At 36.8% G+C, this 21,626-nt stretch overlaps 1 protein-coding gene across 1 annotated transcript; it reads left to right on the forward strand.

The window, feature by feature from the left end:
• The first annotated feature begins 5,402 nt into the window (after positions 1 to 5,402).
• On the forward strand, positions 5,403 to 19,875 carry LOC103430291 (DEAD-box ATP-dependent RNA helicase 13-like). Its single transcript, XM_029090691.2, has 15 exons — positions 5,403 to 5,776; positions 5,957 to 6,370; positions 7,304 to 7,482; positions 7,566 to 7,760; positions 9,207 to 9,383; positions 10,033 to 10,421; positions 15,027 to 15,207; positions 16,188 to 16,310; positions 16,394 to 16,510; positions 16,659 to 16,763; positions 17,960 to 18,100; positions 18,214 to 18,279; positions 18,988 to 19,146; positions 19,424 to 19,505; positions 19,614 to 19,875. Exons 1-15 carry the CDS (start codon positions 5,608 to 5,610, stop codon positions 19,664 to 19,666), a joined length of 2,550 nt encoding a protein of 849 aa, XP_028946524.2. The 5' UTR covers positions 5,403 to 5,607; the 3' UTR covers positions 19,667 to 19,875.
• Positions 19,876 to 21,626: the final 1,751 nt, after the last annotated feature.

Here is a 21,626-nt window from a genome sequence, read left to right on the forward strand (position 1 = left end):
GAAATTCAAGAGGCTAGGAATGTGCTAAAGATCTGGAAGAAATGAATTCAAGACAAAGAAGATAAGGAATCAGCCAAAAAAGAAGGAACATTATCCAACCTTATCTTATCCAAACTAACCTTATCTTATCTTATCCTATCATAATCTTATCCTACCTTAATTCCAACTGAAAGGGGGGGATCAATTTCACATTAAAGCACCTACAAATCAGGTTTCTAGAAGCCAAGACCTTATCCCTAAATTGGTGCCACACCTAGCCATTCTAGAAGCTATATTTCCTGCTGAAAGGACTACTCATTTTCCTCCCTGGAATCTGATGAGAAGTGTCATTTTTCCTTGCTAATTTGGAATCCTAATTCCCTTTGTTCTTAGCCTATGCTGTGCCTTCCCTTTTCCCTATAAATACAATTGCTGCAGCACTCAGAATTCACCCATCTCTCACCACAATTTTGCACCAAACACCACACATCCATCATACACGGAAAATCCCTCTAATGCCGTAGCCTTGCAAGGAGAAAGGAGAGGAGACCCTTTGTCGTGCCCTGCCATTCAAGACCCTTGGGTTGCTGGAGCGTTCTTAGGTGTATTCTATCTTTTGTTTTCAATGTTTAATTTAAGTTATCTTTGTTTAAGTGTGAACATGAGGAACTAAACTCGTTTTGGCTAGAGGCAAATTCAAAGCCATGAACATATATTGCATATGAATTGATTACTTTCAGTTATTACTCCATAAATCGTGAATGTAATCTGCTTGACTGTTTAATTCAGAACTTATTCTTGTATGTTGATTAAGGGTGCACACTTGATTTGCATACATGAATTTGATGCTAAAATATAAGGGAGTTTCACCTAATAGTTATGAACTTATATTTACAAGTAGTGGAGGTCATTGGTCATGATCGTGTTAAGTGAATTCTTGGCAGGAGTATCATGCTATTCATAGTTACGAATATCTTATCAATGCTTATGATTTTCATAGAACTTAATGATCTTTGATATGTATCTTTATTATGTTGCTCGTGTAGGGAACTTGATAAGAATAATTTGGTTGCGACGCTGAGTCTGATTCAATGAACTTAGGAAAATCTGAGGGTTAATTAGTGTTGTTCACGGTTAATCTGGGGCGTTGTCATTCATGGTTTATAGGAAGAATAACTGAAAATCGATTCGTATGCATATGTATCATGTGTGGAGAAGGACCCTCTAGCTAGCCATTCACCCATTAAATCACCAATTTCGTCCAAAGTTATTTAGAGTCTTAAATCTGTTTAGTTTTAGTCTTAAATTCGTCAAAAACCAACTCCCCCTTTATATTTTGTGTTTTTAGTTAGAATCTGTCCAAAACTGGTTTCTTTTTAGTGTTTTGAGTATTTTTAGTACAAATTTCGTCCAAAGTCATCCTTAGTGTTAGTTTTGAGTCAATTTGTTTGTTTTGTGTAGTTTTGAGTAGTCTGAGTAAGTTTTGAGTCATAAGAGTCTAGTTCAGTATTTTTAAGTCTAGTTGAGTATAATTGAGTCTAATTTGAGTTGATTAGCAGTCCCTCCTAATCCTCGGCCTAGAATGATCTCTACTTACACATACTACAACTATCAAAAGAGGATTTAATTTGTGTGCTAGTTTAATTTCACATCAATGAATGAAGCACTTTGTAGCAATACATAACAATAAGAAAATTTTGTGATGAGCCCAGAAACAGGAATGCTACATGAAAAATAGGGCAATGCGGGCAATTTTTTATATAGTTGGGACTTGAAAGTTTGTCCTTATTTGTTGCAGAAATCTGCCTTTTTTTGTTGTACATAGACTCTTAACGTAGAGTTAGTAAAATGTGGGTGCAAACTGAACGACTAATTAATGTGGAAAACTTTTGAAAGTTTATATAACTGGGACTTAGAATTCTCCCCTTTAAATTTTACATAAGCTCTTGATGTAAAGTAAATGTAACTAAAGGACTTGCTTTACCATGTGAGTTTTGAATTATTTAAAGATGGATATGTTGTAGGTTGTTTTATGGTTATGAATTAGATGTACAATGAAATATGTATTTGCTGCTAGCTTTTTGAGTATCATCTCATTGCTAGGTGCTCTCATCCAATTTCTTTTTGTTTTTGGAAATTATTCATAGTTGTAGTGAATTACGGTTTAAATGCTAGTTAAGGTACCTGAAGCTTATCCAAAGTTGCTGAGAGGGAAATTGTTATTGATTTTGGTCTATTTTCAAGTCAAACATGTTTATTTTGAAAAATTTGTTCGGAGTAATTATATATCTAAGTAGTGAATTATTTAGGATTGTTCATGGAGCATGAGAACGTCAGTGTTGGGTTATCTGAGAGATAAATGTATGGCACACGGGATTTAAGTTTTTTTTTTTGTACACTTGTAAGATCCCACATCGCCCATGAGAGTGATTCTTATATGTATATTTTCATCCCTACATAGCACGAGACATTTTGGAAGCTCACTGGCTTCGGGTTCCATCGGAACTCTAAGTTAAGCGAGTAGCGCGTGAGAGCACTCTCATGATGGGTGACCCACTGAGAAGTTCTCGTGTGAATTCCTAAAAACAAAATCGTGAGGGCGTAGTCGGGGCCCAAAGCGGACAATATCGTGCTACAGTAATGGAGCGGGCCCGGAATATGGTGGACCCCGGGTCGGGATGTGACAACACTTGTAAGGTTTCCAGATTATTTGTATCAAATTTTGTTTTTATTTTATTTTTATTTGCGCACTGGTGGCTAGATTATTTTTTTCACTCACCCCAGGTCTGGAGCTTGACAATGCTGTTGCGGGAGGGGCCTTAATGGAGACCTTTGGACAAAAAGGAAATTTACTAGGGAAGGAAAATATTCCAGAGAATCTTGCATTGCCATACCAACCTGTAGATAGATCGCCTGACTATGTTTGGTAAATTTTACATGAAGAACTGAGAATGCAAAGAATAAGGAAAGTATGTATTTTACATGAACCACTTTGGGTTGGACGAATTTCATATGTTTAAAGACTATGAGCCGTACCGATTTAAACCGATTCGGTTTGAAGACAATGTCTTTAATTAACAACCAAATTTTTTGAATTGGTTCAAATCAGTTTGATCAATTTGATCGATTTGTTGGTTTTTGTTGCCACCCTAAACTCTAATTATACTTGTTCCCCTTGCATCGAAGTTGAAATCCATGTCCTTGAAGATAACACTGTGTTTGGATGAAGGAAATAAACCTGAAATTTTGACAAAAGTCGGAATTTATAAATTGCCATGCATAAATTCCTTTGTTTAGATTGATAAACATATAAATTTAGAAATTGAAATGATGGACTTCTATTTTCTAGAATTTTTGAATTTTCTTGTTAACCTAGAAGAACAATGAAATTTGAATACAAAATGTGCTATTTTTAAACTCTCACTCATAGAAATTGGAAAATGACACATATTTACATAGAATTCAAACTTGGGAATTTAACGTCCCAAATTCTATAGTGGTTCGATATGAGATCACAAACCTAAAATAGGGTCCTGAATCCCAAACCAAAAATTTTCAGTATGAAAATTTGAAGACCAATCCCGAACCAAAATTCCGTTATTCCTAATTTTTGGGATTCCCGATCGAGATGCATCAGCATTAGATTTTGGGTTTTGAGTTTTTGGGTTGAAACTTGAGATTTTTGGGTTGTGAGCTAAAATTTGGACTTTTGGCTTGAAAATTTGTTGCCCAATTTCATATCAATTGAAATTTAGGTTTTTTTTTTAGGAAAACTAATGAAAAGGGCTTGAAAACATTGAGTTTTAATGATAAGGACAAAATAAAAGGTAAAGTGAATAGTACCAGGATTGACTTTTTAGTGTAAAAATGTGGTTTTTCGTTAAAGTGAACAGTACCAGGTGCTTTTCGTTAAAGTTCCTTTTTTTTTACCTCATACCAATTAAAATACCAAATCATTCATATCAAGTCAAATTGACGTTCCAAAGTTTCAAACAACTTAATTTTATACTTCTATTTCTAGTATTGTCTACTATCAAACTACTTAAATTCAACATTCAACATGCTATATGCAACCAAAATAAATAAATAATATATACGTATATGTATATATATATATATATATATATTTTTTTTTTTTTTGATTCAGTTCAGGATTCCCGAACCATTGAATATGTAATCCTGATTTCCGTATCGAAAGGTTTGGGATCAGTTCGGTATGGATCCCAAAAATTTCGGTATGAGATCGAGAATATTTTGGTTTTGTTTAGGATTTTCGGAAAAAATTTCCAGCTCTACCAAATTCCAAGTTTTTTTTTTCCATGTAGAAATTCTAAGTTTTTATGTTTATCAATCCAAATAAGGGAATTGATACATGTCAATTTATAAATTCTGACTTTTGTCAAAATTTCAAGTTTATTTCCCTTATCCAAACATAATATCAATTCCCAAGTTTAAATTCCATGTAAATATGTGTCATTTTCCAATTTCTATGAGTGAGAATTTAAAAATAACAAATTCTGTATTCAAATTGCATTGTTTTTATAGGTTAACTAAATAAGAAATTCACAAATTCTAGAAAATAAAAATCCATCATTTTAATTTCCGTCATTTTAAATTCTTTGTAATCTTAAATTTCATCCAAATAGAGAGATTTACAACGCAAATTGGGCGGAAAAATTTAAGAGCAATTCCACCGGGAAGAAGAGAGCCCAGCACCCAGTCAAAAAACCAGGCTGGCACCCTGTCAATTCACTCCAGCCTGTGAAATCGACTGGCACCCAGCCCAAGCCAGTCCACAGGCCGGCCTAAAATCGACAGACCTTGGGACCGGCCTATCTGACGTCAGTGTGACGTCGGAGGGCATATGACGTCAGAGAGGGAGTTGTTGTGGAGGCTGAGGAGCGGAGCTGGTCGAGGCGGGAGAGGATGTCGCGAGGGAAGGAACCACGGAGGGAGAACGACGGGAGGACGAAGCGACGGCGTCGGAGGTGTGGAGATGCAGGAGGACGGCGTCGACGGCGTCGGAGATGCAGGGGTGGACGGCGTCGGAGATGCAGGGGGATGGCGTCGGAGATGCAAGGGTGGATGGCGTGCAGAAATGGAAGGTTTTGAAGAGGAAGGAGAAGGTGAGCTCACGGGAGTGAGCTGGAAAAGAGAGAGAGAGGGAGGGAGAGAGAGAGAGAGAGAGAAAGAAAGGATCGGAGAGGGAAAGGAAGAAAGAAGAAAAAATAAAAAATAAAATAAATGATAAAATATTAATTGATATGAATAAAATAATATAATATTAGATAGACTGGATGCCAGCGTATTTTTAGGGGTGGAGATGCTTTGGCCTATTACTGTTTACTGGGGTCTATTACTGTTTAATTGAGTGGATAAATGCGCTGGGTGCTGGCACAAAGTCCTTAGGGGTGGACTTGCTCTAAGGGACCAAATGGAATAGAAAACCACACTGGGACGGATAAAAGTTCAAGGACCAAAATGAAATAAATCTCAAAATTGTAGGGTGAAAATCATGAAATTAACCCAAAATTATAAGTATACTATTCCCCAACCCTCTCCCAGTCTCCCTTCAACCCGCTACCCTGCTCCTGCAGCCTCCTCAGTTGCTGCCTCCTTCCTGTTACAATGGCGCCACCCCCTCTCTCGCGCGGATTGAAGAGAAAAGCCAAGAAGCAGCAAATTCAAAAGCAAGACGCAGAGCTCGAGCGCTTCGATTCGCTCCCATGGAACCCCTCTCTCCCCAACGACGACAACGCCTTCTCGCAAATGGTCGGCAACAACGAGCTCGAAGGAGGTTCGTCGTGCCATCTCTCTATCCTATTGCATTGGTTGACTAATGATAACTACTGTTTAGACAAATTGTGTTTTGTTTTTCTGTTTGGTTACTGGGAAAATTTGGAAAAGAAAATAGGGGAAAGTTGATTTATGGGGTTTATGGGTTTTATGTTGGCTGTTGTTATATGAATGAATGCAGGTTTCCTAATGCTTGAGGAGATTGACGAGGCCGCATATGGGTTTGAAATTCCTGAACCACAAGTAGCAAATAGGAATAGCAAGGAAGACAGTAAGCAAAGGGAAAAGTCCAAGAAGCGGAAGCGCAGCAGTGGAGTTGATGGGGGTGCTGGTGATGGGGTTGAGGCGGATGGCGAAAGGATTTTGGGCAAGGATGATAGCGAGCTAAATAAAAAGAAGAAAAAGAAACAGAAAAAGAAAAAGAAGCCGGACCAAGCTCAGAGAATTGAGAATGTTGATGGAAATGGTGACAATGAGTTTGAAGATAAAAGCAAGGATGAGGATGTGAATTCTAAGAAGAAGAGGAAGAGGAAGACGTTGACGAAGAAGAAGAACAACGCCAAGAAGACCCTGGAAAATGTGGAGAGTACAGTTGGTTAGTCGTCTATTTTTTACTTCTAGGAAATTTAGTGCTGTTCTTTATTTTATTTGTTTATGTTTTGTTTTCTGCATTGGTGCTGTGCTGTTTGTTAGACACTTTGGCAATGGGCATGCCAGTGACAAACTTGATCGAATTCATGTGATTTTAGAGCATTGTCCTTGTTAACTTATCAGGCTATAAATTGATCTGTAGTACTAGTTTCATTAGGTTTGGATCAAAATTGTTTGTGTTACTTATGTTGGGAAGGAGAGAGTGAGATGAGAAGGTAAAGAAGAAACGAGGAAGAGTAAATACAACTAAAACTAAACAACTATTTGAAGTTGGTTTTGGTTTTTATTTATAGACTGTCAGATATGATGTTTCTCCTCTCCCCCTCATCTTTGCCAGCACTCTTTTTACTTTCTTCTCTTATCCATAATCTAAATAACAAAGAATTATGAAATGTGCCCTTAACATGTTGATGGATTGGTGATAATCTCAATTCAATGTTATTGTCAAACATTACTTCGTGCATATTTATGGAATTAGGGAAAATTTTCAGACTTTGAACTGCACTTTCATTATCTTTTCTTTGATAAGAGGTGTACTTTCAATTGATTGATTTTTCAGGCGAATGACATGGAAATTTATTGGTTCTGTATAAAATTTGATGTTTCTTACTAAAACTAAACCCATATGGTAGCATGTGTAATTGCTTACTTTCTGGTCTTGGTTAGTCTGGTTGGGTGGTGCACCACCATATGTCGATCACTTTTTCCTTCCACTCTCATCACACAAATTAAAATATTCACACGTTTAGTTCAGTTTTTTTATCTTATTGTATATTTTCTTGAAGCACTCATATTTTTGACAATGCTTGTTGGACGTGCTAGACGTGCTATATTAAGATACTCATGTCACTTTCTGCATTGATGTATGTGATTCTAGATGATGATAGCAAAGGAAAAACAGAAATTGACAAAGAGAGTTTTGATGAAGATGAGTATTATGCATGGCATGAGTTGAGACTCCATCATCTGATCATGAAATCAATATATAGGCTTGGGTTCAAGAACCCAACGCCAATACAAAAAGCTTGTATTCCTGCTGCTGCTCATCAAGGGAAGGTTGGTTAAGGTTATTGTGTAAGATCTTTGGTAGGCAATGATCATTTCTTGTTTGGTACTCATTAAATTGATTTATATGACAGGACATTGTTGGTGCTGCTGAAACAGGGTCTGGAAAGACACTTGCTTTTGGTTTGCCCATTTTGCAACGGTTATTGGATGAAAAAGAAAAGGCTGTAAGGATGTTTGATGAAAAGGGGGAGGAAGCAGAGAAGTTTTCTCCAAAAGGTCTTTTACGGGCCCTTGTCATTACTCCCACAAGGGAACTTGCACTTCAGGTAACAAAATTGCTTGCCAGTTGATTATGTTCATGTAATTTTTCCACAAAACGACAGTTTTCCTTTTCTGGAAACTCTTTTTTTAAGCCTTTGGTTTCTATAATAAATGAAAGTTCATTCCTACTGGAATGAATGATTCCATCCCTATATCATCCATCAGGAATCCCACATGTATGGCCTACATGGACTCCATATGTCTTTTTATTTCTTTATTTGAAGTTAACACCGAAGGCATGTTTGCTTACTTCTTACTTTTATAATAAATGAAAAGGAATGGATATATGATAAACAAACCGCCCACCTACCCTGACCCACCTACTTCTTCATTCCCTTGGTTGTTAGTAAACACATGGATATGACTGATACCATTCCTTGTAAGTAATCATGCCGTAAATGAACAAGAATGAGAAGGATTCCCATTCCATGCAAACAAAACAAGACATGAGTGCAGGAACTACAAGCGTTTTTATATCGAGTACCTGAAGTTCCCCGAAGTCCTATGTGCTACATGTGCTAGGCGGAAGAAGCATACATAGTGGCTAAGTAAATTTGAAGAGAAGCCAATACAATTGGAAGACCCTTGATAATAGCCAGACAAGAAGCCTGCATTTCTAACACATGCATGTTTAAGCCCAACTTGTGATCCTAAAAACGTGAAAGAGATATATCTCCTTAATAGTGTTAGAATTGATAACATCACCCCTTAAATCTGTTATTCCCCTTGTCTTAATTTTGCACCACCATGACATAGGAATTGAGGATTTTGTTATTAGGAATAAAATCTTCATGCAACCAAAGGAGAAGGGCATTATTGTGTTATGAGGATTAAGGTTTTTAGATACCGTTTTACTATGTAATATAACTGGAGAACTAGTAAATATACTAAGCAGTAACCTCATAGAATTTCGGTAGCTCTCTGGCCTCATGTCATTTTTAGTGACTAGAGCTTATAAGTTTACCCTGTGAGCTTTCCAAGAGGGACTCTTCTGTACGGTAGAGCCTATAATATTTCCTGACCAATCCATATTGTTTTGGAGAAACTTTTTTGTATTGCTTAATGCAACAGTGGGAACATGTAGTAGTAACTGAAGAAACAACAAACTACTACACTGTTCGTTTTTCTTGCCTCTGGTGTGCTTGTGTATATTTTCATATCAGCTTGTAAGAAAATGAAAAGTTCTGCTGCAGCCAATGGTAGGATTGTTTAGGACTTATAATAGCAGGGCCAGAAAAGTTAGTTATAGGTTCTGAAAATCGTAAAGTGTCTCATGTTTATTCGCATTCTATGGAAAGCAACAGTTTGCTCATGCCTTGCCCTTTTTTTTTTTTTTTTTTTTTTAAACAGTAATACTGAAATTTCTTTTTGAATAAGTTGAAAATATGGGTTTTGTGAACCTTGTTTGATTCGGAATCTGCATGTTGAGATTTTTGTTTTTTCATTTCCAGGTCTCTGATCATCTTAAGGCAGTTGCCAAGGATACTGATATTAGAGTGGTTCCAATAGTTGGAGGGATGTCAAAGGAAAAACAGGAGAGACTTCTAAAGGCTAGACCTGAGATTGTTGTTGGGACTCCAGGGAGATTATGGGAACTTATGTCTGGTGGAGAAAAGCATCTAGTTGAGGTCAGTACTGAACTACTAATAACATTTGCTTAACGCAAGACATTGACTCTGACAATAAATTTTGTTTTACCCTTTATTTTTCCTGTTATGATGCATGTCAGTATGTTCAATTTCTGAGTTATCATTTTTGTGCTATGTGCTGTTAGTATTCATATATCGTGTTTTTGCGTGATGATTAAAGTAGTAGTTTTTTTTCTCTTTAAGATGGACTACTAAAGACTAGATCTAGGAGTTCAAGATTAGCTAGACTTGTTTACATGTGTACTGATTGTATTCTGCAGTTGATCACGCATAACTATGTTACCACAGGTTCACAAGTTTACCACTATAAAAAAGGTGCAAGTAATTACTTCATTAGAAAACTGGAAATATAAAAAAGGTTGAACCTTTTTTTTTTGTTTAATCACGCTGAAGGAACCTGTGATATCATACATGTATGCTAATATAAATGTACGTAGCCTTGATTGGAAGAGGCTATCCTGTTCTAGCTTTTTCACTGGTCCATAATTTAGAAAGAATATGATGACTAGTCGCAATTGCGGTATCAAGTAATGCTGGTGCTCATGCTCATTAATGAGCTAGATGCATGCATACACCTTTGACATGTATAGATAAACTGTTTTTTGACTAAATTTTTCTGTTTTTGCAGTTACATTCGTTGTCTTTCTTTGTGCTGGACGAGGCTGATCGAATGATAGAAAATGGTCATTTTCATGAAATGCAGTCAATAATTGACATGCTTCCAGTGAGGAATACATCAACTGAATCCCATTCTGAAAATGCACAAAATTCTGTTGCAATGTCCAACTTCCAGAGGAAGAAAAGACAAACATTTGTTTTCTCTGCTACTATAGCACTTTCTCCTGATTTCCGTAAGAAGTTAAAGCGTAGTTCACAAAAAACCAACCAATCAATGTCTGATGGGGTGAATTCTATAGAAGCTCTAAGTGAGCGAGCAGGGATGAGAGACAATGTTTCCGTCATTGATCTGACAAATACATCCATTTTGGCAAATAAGCTTGTGGAGTCATTTATTGAGTACGTGCCTTTCACCTATCCATCTATTATCTGACACGATGAACTCTTTTTCTTGAGACCTATCCATCTATTGTCTGACATGAGGAACTCTTATTCAGGAGAATCCAGTTCACCTTACCGACTGTCATTTTAGAGTATAATGCTTTCAATCTATTTTTTTTCCATTCAACTTTGTGAACTCTCTCTCTCTAATATATATAATATTTATGTATGTCTTTCATGCATACTTAAGTAACATATATACACATAGGCCTGTTGGTGGTTTCGTTAGTAACTAATTTAGCAGCAGGACATCTGACACCTTAGATCCACTATGTAGGTTAACGTACTCAATCCACTATGCATCATAAGTAATAGATTGTACTTATGAAAGTGTCTATTCGTAGTCTTCACTTTATTAATTCAGCCATTTACTTTTTATTTTTTGAAATTTCTGTTTATCTATTGAATTATGCGAAGCTTGATATGTTTGGTTCTCTTTATACCTTAACTTGTTTTCTGGTTATTCCTACAGAAGTTGGTAACACAATTTTTATCTTTCCCCAAGAACACTATAGATATCTGGTAATTTGCCCCCCCAAAAATGTGATTATACAATTGATGCCTTTTTCTTCCCTTCGGTTGGACCACATGTTCGAAAGAGTTAGTGCAAATCATTTCTATACCTTAGTTTAATTGGTTCATGCTTGGTGACTAGCTCCATCTATGGTTCAATGCCTTCGTCATGGATGCAAAGAAGGAAAGTATATTTATTTTAGGCCTGAGCACAAACCTAATCTCCATGTTATGATTTAGGGTTGAGCACTCATTTCTGTTACTATTTATTTTTGTGTTGGCTTTCAGTTGTCATGTTATTCAAGTGTTCCTTTTTGGGTATTTTTGGTATCTTATTATTTTTGGACTGCTTGTATAAATTGTAGTAGGGTTGATGATCTTCTCACATTATTCAAATATTGGTTTGAACTTATCCCAGTTTTTCTGTCTCCTTGTATTTTTATCTTTTTTCTTGTTGTCTGCCTTTTTTGTTTTCTCCTTCTCTAATCTTTTTCTCTTTATTTTTACTTCATTCTCCTTTAGTTTATCGCCCTTTACTGCATCCTTATTATTTCATGATAGCAAGTAGTAATATTTTTTCTTAGACAAAATTAAATTACAAGAAGACTATGGGCAATAGGTTTGTCAGTGATCAGACATAGATGCTCAAACAGTGAATTCCTCTCCCTGTTTTCGTTCATTCGTACATGTGAAGCCTTCATGCCATTTTTTTTCCTGTTAGCTTCCTGTCATTTGCTGATATCCTACACTAAGTTTGCACTTTATGTATATGCTTAATCGTAAGAATGTGAATCTCAAGAAAGGTCCTTGGAAGACAAGGATTGCTATTTCTGCTATTGCAGACCTCGAAAAGGTGGCCCCCTTTTTGGCTAAAAAGGACTTGATAACAAACAATGACATATCAGAAAGCTCTGTATTTTCAGTCTTCCCTTGGCTCTCTATGATGCCTACAGTCTTTATGTTTTTCTTTTGCTAAAAAATAGAGAGGATTTTCTTGCACTGAGTTACCTAATAGCTTTAGTGGCGAAGTAGTGGTCCTCTTAAGACACAGAGTGCTGTTTCCTCCAATGCAGGCCTCAGATTGTCTTCTTTCCTTTTTTAAGAGAGGACCAGATAACAAATAATGGCATCTCAGAAAGCCAGTGCTTTGTATCTTCAATCTGCTCTTGGCTCGCTATGATGCCTACACTTTTTAGTAGTTTCCTTTTGTTTTAAAACAAGGTAAGTTTTGTTAAGCCAAGTTTCATAGTAAAGGAGTCCTCACAAGACACTGAGTCTCGTTTCCTCTAATTCAGACCTAGGAAGAGTGTCCCTTCTTTTGACTAAAGACAGTGCTCTCTACTTTAATCTGCTCTTGCCTCACTATGATGCCTAGACTCTACATATTTTTACCAAAGGTTTATATAATAAAGAAAATCTTCTAGCACAGAGGTATGCAATACCTTTTGGGTGTTAAATATAGAAAGAGAAAACTTCCTCTGTAAGATTTACAATTGTATTGAATGAATAATTCAGTTACACAGATGTGAATATATATAGCCTTAGCTACCTTAGGCTAGTTACAATAATACCCTCAACTACCTTAACTAATTACAGGTACTAATAAAACTAACTACACTTAGCTTTAACAAACTATTTTTCACTAACTATATTGGATGATTTGTCATGGCGAGATACCATAGAGAAAGAGAAAACTTCCTCTGTAACTATATTGGATGATTTGTCATTCTCCTTAATATTAAATATGTCCTGTTAACACACTGAGTGCTGTTTCCTCTAATCCATAGCTTGGAAGGGTGTCTACTTTTTTGGCTAGGGGAGGACCTGATAACAAACATTGGCATATTAGAAAGCCAGTGTACCTTCAATATGCTCTTGGCTTGCTATTAATCCACACTCCTTCGTGGTTTCTTATTGTCTATGAATGAGGAAACTTTCTTACACAGTTGTCCATTAGTTGTATGTATGTACTTAAATAATCTTGTATTAGATTCATTTATCTGGGTGAAATTGTCAGATCTTGATAGTGTCATGTGAAATTGTAGATGTTTATATTTCTCTGAAATCAGATTAGTCACAAAGTCAAGCGATTATTTTATTTTATTAAAATATTGTTTCTAACTAATTAGAGGAGTGTTAGATTGAGTCAATCACGTTGTAAGTAATTTTTTCTTTGCCAATCGTTTGTGGAGCTAATATTTGAATCGTGATGAACAATCTTTACGAATATTTTCTTTTGTAGATAGCAACTCTGGGGTAGGCATTGACTATTGTTATGCTACATGTCGAATTTTTTTCTCAAAGCTTTTAACTCAATGTTATTCTTTATGTATCTTATTATATGGTTGACATTCACCAAATATAAATTTGAGTGAGATGACCATTTGGAGTTGGAGAAGGTCTAGCATTATAATGTATCAATCTTGTTTGATCATTCACCCTTACTTATGTGGTAATGCTTGGGTTCATTTGGCATAGCCGCATGGGTCATGGGTTTACTTGGTGGTAGATGGGTGGCTTTTGCAGTCTTCTTCCCTCCTCCAATGCCTATGCTTTTAAAACTCTTAAGATTTATGTATTAAGCTATGCAATCTTACGACCCAAATTTTCTTCTTTTATTGGAATGTTGCAATATGTCAGTGACATTTTGTAACTATCGACTTTGTAAAGTGGTAACAAACTTCCTAACATATGGTTTAGCTTGCATTATGGCTCATGAGAGTGTTAATACATGTGTCTTGGATGGTTCAGAGAAGGAGACTTCTTTCTCCCCATGGCTGTGATATGGTAAAAATGTAGCTGAGAGTGTGGGTCATCTCCTCTCTACCCAGTTTAGGGAGTCTAATTTGAGCTGGGAGGGTGTAGTTTCGGTGAGATGTGCTGTACAGAGCTCTTTTTTGGTAATGCTTTTGATGTAGGAAAACAGAATTGTGTTTGATGTTGATCAGGTGGAGGAGAAGGTATAATTGTGAGAGAGACCTTGATTTTGGGCATCGATGCAGAGTTTTGGTGCATTTCTTGTATGCTATCTTTTTAGATTGGAGAGATTCTGTTTTCTGGTGCTTTGTTCTGCTGTTCTGGACTTTGTTTTCTTTTAGTGCAGTGGGCTGTTCATCCTCTGTTTCTGTATATGTTCATTTTAATCAGTTATGTTTATAAACTTTCTTCAAAAAAAAAAAAAAAAAAAAAAAAAAAAAAAAGGAAAGAAGCACTCATGTCTTATATTAGTTTATTTATTTTTTCTTTCTATTTTGTAAAAAGATACAGCATTTTGTTGTTAGTTGATTTTGTTTGAAATCTAAAGGGAAATTGTAATGGTAATTATTTGGGGGTAATCGGAAAAGTAATTTTTATCTATGACTGTTGGGTATTGAGTTGCAATCGTCTTATAAAGATGCCTAGATCATACTTTTCCATGACTGCCTTGACCCTTAAGTTCACAATCCCTTACCTAAAGGTGACATATTCTGCCTTGTATATGCAGAATTAGCTATAGCCTGCCCTTTGTAGCTCTGTTGAATGGGCTTATGTTATTGTTGCAATTATCTCACTAGGTTCTTTCATATCTTATTATAAAATGACCAGGAAAGTTTAGGTTTTAGCTTACGGTAGTGGTTTTAGAGTCCCATTTTTTCCGTATACTTCTTGATTTTAGCCGACCCCACTTAGTGGGAAAAGGCTTTGTTGTTGTTGTACTTCTTGATTTTAGGCTTTCATTGTCCCTTTGTTTCCTCAATCACCAAGCATAGAAATAAGATATAGGAGTGCAAATGGACAAAATGGGAGTGTTGAAATTTCCACCCTGAGGTTAAACTTTGCCTTGGCGGTAGAGTAGACTTTGCCTCAAGTTAAATATACATCCACTGATTTGTTCTAAAGGCAACCCAGTCAAGTCTTTATAACTAAGAATATAAATTGGGGCCAGTTGTATGAATCCACGAGAAGTACTTGTGTTGTGCTATAAAGTTGCTTAGCCATTTCATTTTGTCTCTCGGGTTTTAGTTCATGAGCCTTTCAGCGGATTGTTACTTAATCATTTTAGGATTGCAGATGCAGGGAAGAAGATAAAGACGCCTACCTGTATTATATTTTAAGTGTTCATGGACAAGGTCGCACAATTGTATTTTGTACATCAGTTGCAGCTTTGCGACACATATCATCACTCCTGTGCATTCTTGGCATCAATGTCTGGACACTTCATGCTCAGATGCAGCAGCGAGCTCGCTTGAAGGTTTGGCTTTCACTTTTCCAATTAAGTTAAATAAGGTTGTACCAGATATGTATTGCGAAGAAAAAGTTATGTTTAATATTTATTCATTATGGTGAGAGACAAATTCAGATTTGGAGTGTAAGTTTCGGCAATGTGAATAAAAAAGGTCGTACCCAGTGCACAAGGCTCCCGCTTTACGCAGGGTCTGGGAGAGGTGAATGTCGGCTAGCCTTACCCCCATTTATGAAGAGGCTGCTCCCAAGTCTCGAACCCGAGACCTACCGCTCATGGGCGAAGGCACTTGCCATCGCACCAAGTTTCGGCAATGTGAATGCTTGATAAAAATTGTTTAGTATTCAATACTATTAAATGGTTATTTAGGAATGAAATGAAAATTTGAAGTTCAACATTTTCACTTGAAGTTTTGGAGGAGCTGAAGGAAATGGATTTATTTTAAAGAGAGCAGTTATATGATGAAACAAATACCTATTTTTCAAATTAGTATAACTCCAGCGAATCGAACTATGAAATGCAGAGGGATTCTTCTTTTGTTTTGTTTTTTTTTCTTTTCTTTTTGGTACTTTTCAATCATCTTACCAAACTTGCTAGAGTTCGATCTGAAATGTGTATAATATTTTTTTGACCTAGCCAACATGACTATGGACAGATCCGATGGCTTTTTCCTTTCTCCTTTCATTACGATAGGACGAATAGTAAAGTTTTACTAATTGTTTTCTTTTCTTGCTTGGTAAAGAGAATAAAAATTTGAAAGGCTTCATCAAAAAATATTGTTATTGTGAACTTCCCATATTGTACTGTGCTTCTGGCCGGATGGAGATGTAGACACAATTTTCTATTTAGTTAGGATGTGGTATTTCCTTTCGTTGGATAATCATTACCAGCAGAGTTTTCCTTTCATTTTGTTTCAAAAGTATAATCCTGATTCCAGATCCCTGGTCATAGACTTGAAAGCTTACCACTCTTCATCGTGCTGAATGCAGGCAATTGATCGTTTTCGTGGATTTGAACATGGTTTACTTGTGGCTACTGATGTTGCAGCAAGAGGCCTGGATATTCCTGGTGTTCGAACTGTTGTTCACTACCAGCTTCCACATTCAGCAGAAGTAAACATCTGGATGCTTTTCACCATGTTTGATGAGGGCCTCACATTTGCTGACGGGTGTGTTGATATTTTTCTGTTCACTAGGTTTATGTTCACAGAAGTGGTAGAACTGCTAGAGCTTCTGCTGATGGGTGCAGCATTGCACTAATTGCACCAAATGAGACCTCCAAATTTGCTTCTTTGTGCAAATCATTTTCTAAGGTAGCAATTTTGAAAAGATGGCATTCTTTTGAATTTTACATCAAGGAAAAATTAAGTGCTACTTCGAATTTATCAGCCACAGCAATGTTTTCAGTCCTGTGATTTCTGTCCACAATTATCCTTATTATGTTTCTTCTTCTGTACCCAGGAAAGTTTTCAGCGATTTCCCATGGACAGCTCATACATGCCTGAGGTCATGAAACGGTTATCTCTTGCACGTCAAATAGACAAGATTATGCGGAAAGATTCCCAGGTATTACTTCAATTTAGATTTTTACAGTGCAATTCTAGTGTCAACGGGACTGCAAAATTGGTTGGTCCGGTCTGACTTGGCTTGAGGCATGAAAGGGTAGGCCTTACCCACCCTAGGGTTCAATAAGATTCAAACCCTTTTCAGGCAGAGATTCCTGATCCAATTGAGGAAAAGCTAGGCCTAGGAGGCTAGGCCTATGCCCTAGTCCAAACGATTGAATGGGCCATAAGAACAAGCCTAGAACTCACAAGGCTTTACCTGACTCTTTAACATTTTTTTTATTTCAAAAGTCAACTAATTAGATAGTTAAATAATCTATATTATTACTAAATGAAATCTCTTTAACACACACGCATACACACTCCAAAAAAAGACATGAATCGTCAACCTAAATATCGAAAATGTCAGGTTTATCATTTGTACATTAAAATTTTTTCAATGATATTATGTTGAACAAATATATGTTAGTTGACTTATCACTATACAAATAACTTACTACTAATATATGTTGAACAAATACAAATAACTTCAATTATCACTATACAATAATTTAATCCTAAAAAAAAAACTAAATCTTATAATCTAAAGATAACATAAAGTATAACGTATTGTAATATAAGGCTCAACTCAATAGGCACAAGCCGCTCAACACAAGTCCCAGCCAAATTGGCCTTGTGTTGTGCCTAATGCCTTTTGAGATGGGTCTGGCTCAGTCTCAACCAACTGGTTATGGATTGTCATGCTTTTGTATGCCATTGGACCCGCTTCATACATCATGCCTAAACAATAAAATAAGGTGGGTCATCACGCCTTGGGTTAATTTTACAGTCCTAATGAAACCTGTTATCTCGTCACTGAACACTGGTTGTGTTGATTGAAGAGGGTATTGAAGCATTGATTAGTTATTCCCGCACAAGTTTCTTAACCGGTATCTTTCTATTAGTCCTTTACTTGCTAGGTGTTTATTGTTTTTCTTTCTTAGATTAGAAGTTATTAATCTGCTAATTCTTCTTTCTTCTTTGTGCCTTACCTGCTCTGCTGTATCTAATTGTTATTATCATATTACTCTTCAGTTTTTTTCCATTTCTCTAAATTATGTTTGATCTGCATATTTTCTAGTCTACTCTTATTCCCCTTCATGTCTTGTACAAAATTTTCTCGTGATGAATTATTGTTTAATCTTATTTTCTTTTTAGGAGAAATCGAAGAAAAATTGGGTTGAAAGAAATGCAGAATTGATTGAATTGGTTGTGGACCATGATGACAGTGAGGAGGAAAGGGTGAAAAGTCATAAGCAAAAGAAAGCCAGCTCTGCGAGTTTAAAGAAGTTGCAGCAGGTTGCTAATACTATAAACATTCTGATTTCTGAAAGTGCCTCTTATGATTGTTCTGTGTCCATAGTCTAAAGTTTGGAGCTATATCATCTGATCTACTTTTGTTTGGAAAACAGGAGCTCAAGATGTTACTTTCGCGACCATTACAACCGAAGTCATTTTCACATCGTTATTTGACAGGGGTAACTATCTCAGGACCTTAAGTGACTTTCCTTTTGATTGGAAATGATCTTATTCACTTTGACCTTCATTTCTAGAAGTTATTTGTTAATTGTTGTTCTCTTGCCAAAATGAGTTTTCATGCTATCATTTTATTTAAACGTAGAAACAAAAACTAATATCCATGAAAAGAAAGATGACTTACAAGGAAAGATAGGATATCAGTCTAAGCTTGACTGATAGCTAGAGCGTAACATTCAACTCAAAACACCCACCTAATAAGATTAAATGCATTGAATGGAGTATCCTCGAAATACTCAGAAAACGAGTATACTGTCCTGCAAAGGAAGGGCCAAATATGGCACCTCATAATTGAAAGGCCATTTGATGTAGAATGCACTAGGATTTTTACTCTAATATAGGGCTATCTTAGTATGTTGCACATTTTTTTCCCACCTTTTTCATAGTTGCTTTATCACTTCTGTTTGTAACCTGACATCTTAATAACCATCTTTTCCCATTTGAGGTTTCGGAGAGTTTTGGAATTGAACTAATGATTGGTTGGCACGACCATATACGATGAGTATGATCTCCACCAAGGAGTATTTTGATTGATGCATATGTAACTTTATAATGGGTTTCAGCATCGTTGTGTTTGCATCTATGGCCACAAATAACATTATTTTTCAGTACATGAGATTGATCCTTTGTTTTATCATTATTTTTTTCAGGCTGGTGTGTCACCTTTCCTGCTACATCAATTCGAAGAATTGGCTAAGCAAAAATTTGGTGATGGCAGTGACTCGGGAGATAAGAAAAGAAGCAAATTGGTAGTTATTGGTCAGGATTGCGTGGAACCACTCCAGGCACTTCGGAGTGCTGGGCATGAGGTAGTACCTAGATGCTAGAGTCATAGTCTGTGTACTTATTCTTCCTGTGATCTGATTTTAAATTTTTATTGCATGAATGGATGATAAATTATAATTACCATAAGATTATCAGCTGATGTATGAGAATGTGATATTGAAATTACTACGACAAATTATTGGATTACTTTCATTTTACAACACTTTATTGTGGTGAATAATAAGCCCTCAAAATTAGGATTTTTCATTTTATATTTTATGTCCGTTCGAGTTCCAGTATTTTACACTCTTTCTCATTCAGGTACACATTGATGGGAAAGAGGTGGCTCAAAAGCGAAGAAACATGGTGACTCTGAGGAGGAAAAGAAAAGAGGAGAAAACACGTACATTCTTTTTCCTTTTTCTCTCTGTTTTTGGGTGGAGGATGTGAGGGGTGGTTGGGGTTTGGCTTCTGTGGGCTCTGTTTGTATTGATATTGTTATTCCTTTCAGGTTTGAGAGATCAACGGAGAAAGCGGAAGAAACAGATGAAGGGAGGAGATTGAGCTGAATGGCTGATTGAGATTTTGTAGTTCTGACGTTGATAATCTAGGTCAAACAGCATATATCGTAGGACGAGGTATTATCTCAAATTTGTTCAAGATTGTTGAACTGGAATAATGGAGCTCCAAGTGACGGCAATTTCGTTATCTCATTATGTTTTGGTAAAGTAATGTGCTTAATGAGCATGCAATGCAAGCATTTTGAAAGGCAAGGTGCTTTTAATGTCGCTATTCGGGTTATCATTTCAGCTTTCAGTAACGTATATTTCATGCTGTAACTTGGGAGTTTTGTTTTTGAACAAATGATATTATCTAAACTAAAGGGGAGGGGGATGAGCTTAGCCTCGTAATGGGCTAGCAATAATGTAGTTCAAATTCTCCTTTCGCGTGAATCGAATCTAAGACCTCTTATTTACAAGTGAAAATGAATACCACTAACAAAAACACACGATTGATAGGAGAGGGCATTAGATGAACATCTCAATTGGATCTACCAAAATTGACCCCCCATGTCTTCTTTTGTTGCCCAAATCCCGTTAAAACTTGAGGAAAAGATGAAGGTAGCTTACTGTTGGGGCTCAAAAATGTCATCTACAAGTCCAATCATCTGTAGTTTTCCTTTTTGAAAAGCATTACTGGAACAAAGACTACTTTTTCATAGTGGCAACAACTGCAATCAGAGCCCGTACAAAAGTAATGCCTCATAGCCCAATCATTGTGGAAGCGTCACAAGCCAAGCTTAAACTCATGCATAAAGTATGAAATGAAGAGCATGCATATTTATGATCATGCCAAGTCCTATTATAATATTAATACATTAATATTATGATAAGAGTCATGCCATGCTTAAATGAGCCCAAGCCACTTAACGGGGCTTGCCGAGTGGTTTGTGGTGTTGATGGATATGGAAGTTCACTAGGCCTACGTGGAATTAGGGATATGGAAGACTTTGGATTGCTTAGGGGCCCAAGGATCCAAGCCTATACCCTTTGCATTTCACGCAGGCAAGCATTGAGAGAGAATTAGCCTAGTTTGCCTATTTCCCTAGCAAGCCAACCCTCTTAGTTAGGACCAAACTAGATTTTAGCATTAAATGCACTCTAAGCCCATCAAGTCAGGCATTTAATGCTGACTTTCGCTTCCTAACTTGCACAGACAACCAATGCATGAAAGCCACAAGGCGCGCTACTTGAAGTAGCGTCTACGGAAGGCTGGCCCGGGAAAGCCGCGCCTCAGGAAGAAGCATAATGCAGGTTTCAACACTGTAGCTACTTTACACCAAAAGGGAAATAGTAGGAGAGCTCGGGAGAAAGGAAGGGGTAGACCAAGCCACAAAAGGAAATCCCTTTGAAGCCTAGAGAAGAAACTAATAAATTCTCTGGCTGGAGCCTAGAAGAATCCCTGCTTCTATAAATACAGAATCAGTACGATGTAAAGAGGGAGAGACACAACTACGAGAGGGAAGAAGAACGACAAGGGCAAGAATGCACCACACATAGCAAGCTTCCTCTAAGTGTAGAAAATCCTAGTTCTTTAGAGATAAGCCTTCATTTCACCCTGAGCCTTCCAATAATCTTCTTTAACTCCTGCAAAACCATCACAAACCCTAGATTAGCTATTTCGATACCATACAACCAATAACAACCTCTCTCTAGTGGGCTTTTAGCTTCCACACCATGCATCATTCGTGCAAATCATAATTTATTGTGATTACTTAGTTGTTCTTAGTATTTGTTAGTTTAACACTCCTCAAAGCTGCCAAGATCAGCGCCTAAGGAAGCACTCCGTTAGCGCTCAGGGAAGCACTCCGTTAGCGCCCATGGAAGCACTCCATCGTGCCCAGTGAAACACTTCATCAGCAACTAGGGAAACATTCCATCAGCACTAAGGGAAACATTCTATCAGCACTGAGGGAAACATCTCATCAGCACTGGAAGTACTCAACATAACACCAGACCAAGCA

The sequence above is a fragment of the Malus domestica genome, chromosome 12, assembly GCF_042453785.1.
Source record: "Malus domestica chromosome 12, GDT2T_hap1".
NCBI lineage: Eukaryota > Viridiplantae > Streptophyta > Magnoliopsida > Rosales > Rosaceae > Malus > Malus domestica.

Coding starts and splice junctions, on each gene's coding strand:
- LOC103430291 (XM_029090691.2), top strand. CDS start 5,608: ATGGCGCCACCCCCTCTCTCGCGCGGATTGAAGAGAAAAGCCAAGAAG. Junction 7,483..7,565: donor CTGCTGCTCATCAAGGGAAG/GTTGGTTAAGGT, acceptor TTTATATGACAG/GACATTGTTGGTGCTGCTGA. Junction 15,208..16,187: donor AGCAGCGAGCTCGCTTGAAG/GTTTGGCTTTCA, acceptor TGCTGAATGCAG/GCAATTGATCGTTTTCGTGG.